Raw genomic sequence first — 10,995 nt, forward strand, 5'->3', positions numbered from 1 at the left:
TTTACAAAACTGACTTGGTAGAAGGGGCTTTGTTAATTGACACATTTAACAGTTATAATTGAGCTATGTATTAATGTTCTTGTTTGGAATTGTTACTATGACCATTTTGATTTGTAATTTTATGCTGGTGGTGGTTGTTGTTTTCCAGGAATGATCACTGCTGTTGGACTTTCCAATCTTCAGTTTGTAGACTTGAATTCTTCCCGCAATCTCTTTGTTTTGGGATTCTCCATGTTTTTTGGTTTAACGCTACCAAATTACTTGGATGCAAACCCTGCTGTTATTAATACAGGTAAGCTAGCTAACACAAAAAAAAATCTTCAGGTTCTACTAAACATGTAATTGTAGGAGCAAAGATACAAGGTGCTACACTAATAAATAAAAAGATAAAGTTCCTTAATACTCAATAAACTAAGTTATACATTCCAAGAACTCGCCTGCTCTTCAAAAGGTGCCATGGGATCTTTTACCTCCACCTGAGACAGCTTTGACTTAATGTCTCATTGAAATACGGCACCTCTGGTAATGCAGGTACTCCCTTAATACTGCACTGAAGTTAGCAATGTTTGGTTGTTCAGGAGATATCTAATACCTTGGTAATGACAAATTTCTTTGACCGCTGATAATCCTTGAAGAGGGTTTTTATAATAAAATCTACACCAGAAAGTAAATCAAGGCAGTTGAAAGTTGCCGGGGAGAAGCAGCCTAAGCTCTGGTTGTTAGAACCAATAGTAAATAAACAGGCTATCCTTTTTACAATAGAATAAGATTCCCCAACATGGGTTAGTAGAATGCTCGTTCTTTATTAACTTGTAACATTATGTGAACAGTAATTGTATTGATTATAACAAGTGAATGTCATAGAATTATTTAGAAATTACAGAATGGAAACTGGCCATCCGGCCCAACAAGTCAGTATTGATGTTTATCTTCCACATAAGCAACAGTCCTGCTCCCATGTACTCGCTTTGTTCCCATGAATGGAACTTTTAACTTCGGTGGTGTGAAATGGGTGATATTAGATTGGCCGCCCACTATACATCCTACCCGATTTTCCTTTCCATTGAAGTCTATCATCAGAGATAGTGAGTGAGCACTTGAACAGGTATCAGCTGATCAGAGAGTCAGTATGGATTTGTGAAGAGTAGGTCATGTCTAACTAATTTAGTTCAATTTTTTGAGGAGGTCACTAGCATGGTTGATAGGGGAGTGTCCAGTAGAGAGATTAGTAGCAGAAATGAGAGCACATGGAGTTGTATTCCCTTGAGTTTAGAAAGTTGAAGGGTGATCTAATTAAGGTATTAAAAATCATTAAGGGATTCGATAGGGAATCCAGAACAAGGGGGCATAATCTTAAAATTCAATCAAGGCCATTTAGAAGTGAAATCAGGAAGCACATTTTTATAAAGGGTAGTGGAAATCTGGAAATCTCTTCCTGCAAAAGGCAAGATCAATTGAAATTTTCAAGACTAAGATCGATAAGATTTTTGTTGAGTTATGGTATCGAGGGATATGGAACAAAGGGTGCGTAAATGGAATTGAGGTACAGATCAGCCATGATCTAACTAAATGGCTTGAGGGGCTGAATGGCCTTCCATTACCTTGCAATACTTTCACAGCCCAGGGCCATGATCATGACCTACATGAAGATAAAAATAACTAACTGAAGTTAATTAGCTTTTAACCCATTGTGTAAGCTGCTATGCAATGCAAAACAAATATGACTTGGCTGCTCTAGATCCAGACTAACAAAAGCATTTTTTTTAATTGAGTTTAATTTTAAACCTTAAATGAATCACACAGTTGGTCTCTAGGAGCTCATTCATCAAAAACATCACTAAGTTCCTGGCACAGCATGCATCCACTATATTAAGTGGGTCCTACTCTCTTTTCTCTGTGTTGCTCCATTTTAGTGCATTATCTTTACTTGAGTTGTAGTTTACAAGATCTAGACATGAACTTTTTTCTCTTACAGGCATTCTAGAAATTAATCAAATTTTGACTGTGTTGTTGACATCAGAAATGTTTGTTGGAGGTTGCCTTGCTTTCATCTTGGATAATACCATTCCAGGTACAATGATTTTTTACATTTGACTGAAACCTGTTTACCATTTCAAATATTCTTGCATGAAACAAAGCTGCTGCTTTTCTCTGTTAAATCCCTACAGTTTGAGTCACCCAGTATTACATCTTTTCACTTTGATCCAGAAGCGCAATCAGGTATAAACTGATGGGTTGGGGGGGTGGGGGAGAGAAACATCGGGGACAGTTCCAGGATTTGAAGTTGGAGGGGGGAGGGAGATCAGAGGGGAAAGAGGAAACATGTACCTCTTATTCCCTCAGGGGTTGCTTATGAGTCATGTTTTACTTATCTCTTCAGTGTGACATGCACAGCACGTATATAAATGCATAGCTCAACTGTGACCTCACTCAAATCCTCCACATCCAAATTTCTTTCTACACTAACTCTCTTTATCATTGTATATATTTTAACGTTGTATATATTTTAAAGAGTATCAACTACAAGCCAGTAATTCCAACTTTGGATTTACATGCTATTCATTAACCACTTCAGCTATGTTCTTCAAACTTGATGATATCGCATCCCTCTGCTCTCTTGTTTTTTAATAAACAAGATTTGAGATTAGAAGGAAAACTATTCCCTCACAGAGAAATGGATATGTGGAGCAGACACTTGCCTAAAAGAGTTAAGGGTATGGAGTTTTATTTTTAAAAGTGATAAATATCAGGGAATGTGATTGAGTAATAATGGAATAGGATGTGGGTAAATGCGATAAGTACAGATAGAAATAAATGCTGTATCAAACATACAGATTCCTGGCCTACTGCAATCATGAAAAGATTGTACCATTGAAGTTAACTGGTCAAGGATGAATAATGTAGGTTGTAATTTTGAGTTTTACTTAATTTTAGCTTTTTTGGAGGAAGGGGAAGAGCGAGCGAGAGACACTTGACCAAGCTCATCTAAACACCCGATGAAAGGTTCTATAGTGTTCATGATAAAATAGTCTGTAGAAGGAATGCGCTTCATAATCTGAATGGCCTTTTCTTATCAGACAGGCATAGAATTTACAATGCAAAGGAGCCATTTAGCACAGTGAACCTGTGCTGGCTCTTCAATTTGATCTATTTACTCCAATTCCATTTCTTTTTCTTTTTCTCCATATCCTTTTCAATTCTCCTTGTCCTGTCTGTCACCAAGCCAGCCTATTTCAACTTGTGCAACATTTCCTGCCTCCACCTCTACCTTCCACTGCTGACACCCTTATCCATGCTTTTGTCAACTCTATACTCAATTTATTCCAGTGCCCTTCTTTATAGCTTTCCTACATCCACCCTTCACAAACTCTAATTTGTCCAAAACATAGCCGCTCATATTTTGTTCTGCACCAAGTTCCAGTCGACCAACATCGCCAACTTTGTTGACCTTCACTGATTATCCCTCAATGTATTAAATCCAAACACCTCATCATTGTCTTCAAATCTATCTATAACCTTGTCCTACCTATCTTTGCTGTCCCCACCCCCGACTTCTCTCCACCTTGGGCATTTTCCTCCCCTCCTTTTATCAATCATTGGTAGCAGAGTTTTCAGCCACCATGGCCCTACTCTCTGGAACTTGCTCCTACACCTCTTCGCCTCTTCACTTTTCTTTCCTTTTTTAAAAGCCTTCTCAAAAGCCACCTTTTCAACCATGCTTTTGGTTACCCCTCCTAGTCTCTCCCTGCATGGCTCAGTGTCTCTTTCCTTTACCATTTACATTTGTGAAATATCTTGGGATATTTTAAATATTAAAAGCACTATGTAAATTATTTTATATGTTACGCATTTCTGATATTTTGTAAAACAATTTTTTTTTAACTAGGTACGAAGGAGGAACGTGGACTTGTACAATGGAAAGAAGGGGCACTTGCAAATAGTGACACATGTGTAGATGTAAAGACATATGACTTTCCATTTGGAATGAACCTACTGAAGAAAGTTCATTGTTTACAACACGTGCCTATTTGTCCAGTTTTTAAAGGGCTATATTCAAGGAAGAAGCACCACAATGACACAGCTGCACGTGCAAAAGAAAATGATGACCATGTTGTTGTGTGCACCAAAGTGTGATGAGTTTTGTCTCAAAATCCAAAACAAAGCACATTTTAATATGCTGCTCTAGTACTGTATTATCACTCTGGACCCTATACGAGTGCCATCAGCAAAACAGTTTTAGCATCACTCACACAAAGTGATTTTTCTCTTGTTTAGAGAGTAGGTATACACTTATCAATTGTAACTAGGTTTAATTGTTCAATTATTTTTTTTAAAAAGCATATAAGTCTGCGTAAAACCCTTCTGTGGTAGTGTCAACAAGAATAATAGTTATTTAGAATATAGATAGATTTTTGAGCCTTCGGGCCTAGGTCAAATTTGAAGAATCATTTTTCTCACCGTCCTACATGGAAGAGCAATTCACAAAGGCAGACTTAGAAAAAAACAACAGTTAACCCTAAGCACTCTTTGTATGCCAGATTATTTTTCTGCATTCTTTCAAAAATCCAGTTTGGGTCCAGTCCGGGATGAGAACGGTTAGAAAGACCAAACATTAGAGGATTGGCAAGTATATATTACAGCTGATAACCAGGTGAGATGCTGAAAGTTTGAGAGAATTATATTACCAAAGAAATATTTTAGAATATAACGTCAAAGAAATGTTGTATAAATCTGTAAATACAATATTTTTATGTAGCAGCATTTTAAACAATGTTTTAATAATGGGCAGCCTCATTCAATTGAATTAAACTGAATATCAGATCAGCAACTCTATGTTCAGTGATCTACTTCAGTGATTTTTAAAAAAATGAAGTATTGTAGTTACATGTAGTGAAGTTAATTAAAATAAGCAATTTCCCTGATATTATTTGGCCCTTTAAGTATAAATTTTGCCTGTATTTCCTATAGATTTGAAGAAAATGTTCCCCTCTTGAATAAGGTGACCTATAAAATTAATTGGCAGTCAGTCTAACAATTGCCTAAAACACAATTTGTTCATTTAAAAACATGGTTAAAGCCTGTATACATGATACTGCTAATTTAGTATTTTAAAAAAAAATGACCCTTCAGGATTATCCACCTTTTACCCTTCAATATATACATTGACATTTTGTGTAAGCTTTTCCCAAAAAGCCCTACTTTGAATGGAAAACCTTTAGTTCCACTCCCATTTTATTTTACTAGAGAATAAAGTGTCTTGAACTTTGTTAGCGCTAGTGCTGTGCAGGTTACTGCATAGAATCATTTCACCACTTGCATAAATACACAATGCATCTGCCAGTATGATAATGCACCTAACAATTTGAGGTATATCCACCTAATAGGTTTGGGGAATTTTGCCTCTGGTATTTCACTTTTAAAAAAATTTACTGCTGGTTATCTGCTTTGAGGATGGCGTCACTTCTCGTTTTGTGACGGCACCACCGTGACGCAAGCCCCTCAGCAAAATTGGTATTTTCAGCAGCAAAGCAAGTGTTGAAAATGTGTTTTGTACTCCTGTTTGATCTTCCATTTTTGTACTACCACCTGCACAATGTTTGAGTTAAGAATCTTTGGTCTCATTGCACAGTCTATATAACCCATGCGTGGGGTAAGGGAAGCCAAAAAAAACAGATTTAAAAGCTTCTTAAAGACCTGTATCTTGCCACGTACTTGACCACTGAAATCCAGCAAGGAGGATAAAGTTGTAAAAATCTACTAGGCCCATCAAAAGCATTTGACCTTTGTGTACCATGTTTTATGATATGTTAAAGGAATACAGAAAGTGGAGCAATAAGGACTGGAAACAACACCTGTAATGTGATATAGAATGTAATGTACATCCTTTTCCTGTGTACCCAATTTTTAAAGCATATAATTGGACTTAAAGGGGGTGATGAAGGGGATACTTTAGTATGACCAACACACATTTTGAAGGATTTTATTTCCGAGCTGGAGTCGGTTTTGTTGATGTAAGGCAGCAATGTATCTGATCAATAGATTGTTTATCCTTAAATATGGATCAAAACAAAATCTTTTCTAACTAAAAAGGCAAACATCAGGTGTTCAAATTATGTAATACCAGTTTGAATTATAATAACGAGGTTTGTCTGTCTTTTCTGGATAACTCCATCATTTTATGATTTCTCATTAAAGACACAAACGTTTTCATTGATAATGGTAACTGTAAGATTTGCTTTTTAATTCAGTGCAGCATGTGTTTCTAACTAACTGACTTGGACTGTCAAATCAGAAAATTTATAGGATTAGCAAGAGTACATAGATGAAGTTATGCTATGTTTAAGAATGACATACACCAAATAAGTTAAATCACTGATTTTGGTCTAAAAGTTTCATATTGTAAGATTTCTATCCTGATGGGCCATTTATCAATTAGATGTCATTGCTCCACACACATACTTTCTCTTTTTAAGGTATGATCCAATAAATCATGGCTGAGTTTCACTGCTTAGATTCTGGAACGGTACTCAGTACCTTATTTCCAAGTTTAGCCCTTAACTTGTACTTGGCTACCAGCACTAAATGCAAACTCCCTCAGAGAATGTGGGCAAGTAGTTTCATTCTGATGAATAGCATTTTGTTTGGTTTGGTGTTACAGAATTTTTAATGAGCTCATGATCTGGCTGCAAGTGCTCAAATGTGACAGCTAAGCAGCACATGGCACTGGACTTGTCTGGCATATTCATAATGATGGCCGTCCTATGATCCATCCTGTATTTTGATTAATGGTATTAATTCTGAACACAGTGCTAGTTTCCTCTTTTCAACATTAAATTAGCGCTAAAAAGATGATGGCTGCATGATCTACAAATGTTGGCTGGCTACCAAAAGATGTTAAATGATCTTCTGGAAAGACAGTAGAATTTTTACATATCAGTTCTGATGAAAGGTCACTGACCTGAAACGTTGCCTCTGTTTCTCTCTCCACAGATGCTGCCTTAACTGCTGAGTGTTTTCCAGCATTTTCTGTGTTTATTTCAGTTTTTCAGCATCCGCAGTGTTTTCCTTTTGAATTTTCACACAGTTTACTTGTATGTTACTTAAAGCCAAGCAAGTTTCCAACCTGGCTCAGTTCTTCTAAAGTGTAAAGCAGATTGTCTGTAAGTAGCACAGATACATGAACTTAGGGTTTTCTCTCATTCGGGTGCCAGCGACGGAGCTAGGTTTGGCAGACTTGGGGGGAGGGAGAGAGAAGTTGAACTCAAGATTTGGCCGACTTGGCAGGCAAGGGACTGAGCTGGGAACTTGGGAATGCCGACTTTGTCCACAGGCCAGTCAGAGAATTGCACAGACTTGCAGGCTGAAGACTAGTGACAGGTTCCTATGAGCGAAATGGAGACGGTCCTCTAAAGCTGTGTTGGCCGACCTCAAAATGATTGTGGTGGGGGGCGGGCCTGACCTCCCCACTGGCTAGGCCACTGTCTGGTATCAATAGACTCTGGTGCAGTGGGCTTTCTCTGGATTGCATACCAACAATCTTTCACAATTGCTCCTTCTCGAACAGAATTTCATTGATAACCTGCTATGACCCTATCCCTGCTCTTTCTTTGTTTAATCTGTTTATGCCTGTACATAACCTGGCTGCTTTACACCAATGCAAGCTGTTAGCAAAGGTGTTAAGCCAATACCAATTTGCTTCAACACAAACTATGTGGTAAAACTGGCCTAAAAGATTTTATAAAATTTTTAAAAGTTAAAACCTGTTATTTTTCTTTGCTACTTTTGCACTGTCAGGTTTTCAAACTGGGGTCCGTATTTTTCTGTGTTTGATATACAAGCATATTATTGCTATTGCTGTATACTAACAAATGTTTTTTGCATTGGTGGTGTTTTCCTTTGAATAGTTGACACCTTCCTTCAGAAGTTAGGGTAGGGGTTCCCTGGGGATGTGTTGATCTTTGCAAGGCCCTCCACAGATGCACCTGCATACCAAAACCACTGAACCAAATTTTGGAGATTAATTGATCCTCTGCATGATCAGCCTTGGTTTGCCTAATTTAATTTTAAAGTATGAGATTTTGGTACTTGCTAGATATCAACATGCTATTTACATTTATTGTAAGAGACTTGATTGCAGGCAATTTGATTATGAAATTATAATTAAGTACATTTAATTACAATGCATCTATAGTTTCATTGTTTCTGGTAGCTGCACCTTTATTATAATAGGGAATCTGACAATTCTCTTTTTAGACAATTGCATATTAAATTAAATAATTTGTAACCCAGTACAATAATTTATTAAAAATGTCTAAATATGATTTCCTTTGAATATATTGATGAATTCACCATGAAATGGTGTTTTAAGATTTCAGTTCAATGTTTACACCTGTCAAGATTGCAAACTGTAGTGGCCAATTAGATCACAAGATAATTACAAATAGACAAGACCATTTAGCTCATGTTAGTTCATCTATCCAGAAGCACCTTTTACAGTCCACCTAATGCAGCATCTATTTGTTTTCTAAATGCATCCAGGACGTTTTGTCTCAACCACTCTCTACCAGGAAGTCTCTTCTAAGTGTTGATGATCTCATTGTGAAGAAGAACTTCCATGACATCATTCCTTAAGCTACCTTTTACCAGTTTGTCCCCTTGTCCTACTCCCTCAATTTAATTTTCTGGATTTAACTTTTCCATACTATTTACTATCTTTATATACCCCTAAGATCACTTGTCGGACATTTTCATGCTCCAGTTTCTCCGGACTTTCCTCCTAACTCAGACACCTGACACTAGGGATCAATGTCATCAGTCTCCTCTGCTTGAATGTCTCCCTTGTGATTTGGCGATCAGAACTGGATGCAGTATTTGAGTGTGGTCTGAGCAGAACACTACAATTTGATTGTGACTGTCCCTGATTTGTATTCTACTGTTTTAGTTGTTCAATATTCTACAGGCTTTGTTGATTGATTGCTGTTCTGCGTTGGTTGGACATGGTTAGAGTCTACTAAGATTCCCAGGTCTCTCCACTGCATCCTTGTTTATTTCAACATCCTTCATGGAGTGCGTCGTTGTATTTTTTTTCCATCCTACGTGTAGTACTTTTCATTTGTCTGCAATAAATGTTATCTGTTACGTACTTAGTTTGTTCAACTTGCTCTAATTTCTGAGCTTCTGCCTCTGAGCTTCTGCCTTCTGCCACTTGTATTGTGAGCAAATCTGACTACTTTGCATTGCTGAGCTGTAATGTGTTGTATGCAGCTGTAGGGTTTGGTTTAGATTCCCAGGAGTTAACACAAATGTAACCTATAGCAGTAGATTTTAACTTAATTCAGAGAAATTACTTTTGGCTTGGTGAGCAAGGAGTTAACTGGGTGCAAGACATTTTGAACCAGTGTCTCAAGATCAATCCATGCCTTAAGATTAGAATCTGCATATCTTTGACTGAAGAGCCCACAGGTCAGATAGTAGTTTCTTAGCAACAAATTAGTAAAGAACTCTGATTAACTGTGAATACAAAAACAATACCAACTCTTAATTTTAAGATAATTAGTTGAATTGAAAAGCTAATTTGTAGAGAAGCATTTAAATATAATACCCCATTTATATTGCCGTCTGTCTCTGGAGGCAGGGAATGTCACAATGTGAGGGGAGCTTGCTCTCTGCTTCCGGAGTCATTATCCATCTGATCTATCATTTGTATTCTAGCTGTGGGTGGGCTGAGCTAAGCTCTCAGCCTACATGTGCAGGCCACTGATGGTGGGGAAGGTCTAAAACTAAAATTGGGTAAGTCTGCAGTAATTGCACATGCTCAGTCCTTTTGGTGTTATTGAATATGCCCTGAACTGAAGTTAATTTTTTGAATAAACGTTCAAATATTTAATTGCACCTTTTGGGTTTGTAAAGCTTTAGTTTTCTCTTTCAGTCAGTTTCTCCTTAGTACTTTTTCTTACTATGTCTGTCAGTAACACTGAGCTGACCCCTGCTATGATGAAACTTAGAACAACATTTATTATTGATATTTCAATACAACTGGGCTCTATGTTTATCACAGAGGTGAACGTAAAGAATTGTAACTTTTAATTCCGGTTTGGATTGCACAAAATAGAATCTGCAGTCTAGGAAAACAGAACAGAAATGATTGTCTGAAACAAGCCAGTAGCATAAGTAAGAAGAGGGCTTTACCTTAACCATTGGAAAACATGAAACTATTTCTTTTCCCTCTTTCCTCCCACACTCCCTCACCCTTATCACCAAGTGATTGAGGTGGATGAACAAGCCATAGCCTACAATATGCCATTCACCCTGTTGCTGAAGTCACACTGAACTGTGACTTGCTATGTCGGAATTGAGCTTGTTTTCGCTCCATTGAAATAATGGGAACGTGAAAAACTAGAGTAGGCTGTATAGCAAAGAAAGCCGCCCTCTTGAATACCTATATTTTCAGGCAAAATCTAAATGCCAGCTGGTGTTATTTTACCTGTTACTATATGTAGGATCTACAATAAAACTGCACCTGGTCCAGATTATTCAAGTACCTCTTCTTTAGGGGTGGGGGGGCAATTATCTAAGCACAAAATAGAGTCTGTGGGCAAATGGCACAGCCCTGACCCCCTGTATGATGGCTGATGAAGGGGTTGTGCTGCTGCATAATGTGTGTACGAGGTGGATTATTCTGTTTGACACTCCAGGACACACAACCCACAAGGTGGCAGGCTGCATTGGCAAGTGATTGTGGCCATGCTCAATGCTATGTACAGTACATGTAGGATCTGGGAACAGATGTAAGATAAGATGGAACCTGGCCAGGTAAAACTACCCAACTTACCATGCAACAGGTAGATGCTCCAAGAGTTCATGCCACATTTACTACTCATCCCTCACAACCTTACAGCTCTTTCTGTTTGTATTACAGTACTTAGGGCACATGTTCAAGCTACAACTTATAATTGAAAGTCTTACTCATCAAATCTTCCAAGATCTTCACACATC

General features: G+C 37.7%; 1 protein-coding gene across 3 annotated transcripts in view; it reads left to right on the forward strand.

Moving 5' to 3' along the window:
• Positions 1–7,752, forward strand: part of slc23a1 (solute carrier family 23 member 1) — a 98,648-nt gene extending 90,896 nt beyond the window's left edge. For all 3 annotated transcript variants that reach the window (XM_067996340.1, XM_067996342.1, XM_067996341.1), the window contains exons 13-15: positions 149–292; positions 1,976–2,071; positions 3,887–7,752. In XM_067996340.1, the coding sequence (XP_067852441.1) occupies positions 149–292; positions 1,976–2,071; positions 3,887–4,134 (488 nt within the window). In that variant the 3' untranslated portion in view covers positions 4,135–7,752. The remainder of the gene's footprint in view (positions 1–148; positions 293–1,975; positions 2,072–3,886) is intronic.
• Positions 7,753–10,995: the final 3,243 nt, after the last annotated feature.

The sequence above is a fragment of the Heptranchias perlo genome, chromosome 14 (genome assembly GCF_035084215.1).
Source record: "Heptranchias perlo isolate sHepPer1 chromosome 14, sHepPer1.hap1, whole genome shotgun sequence".
Classification (NCBI taxonomy): domain Eukaryota; kingdom Metazoa; phylum Chordata; class Chondrichthyes; order Hexanchiformes; family Hexanchidae; genus Heptranchias; species Heptranchias perlo.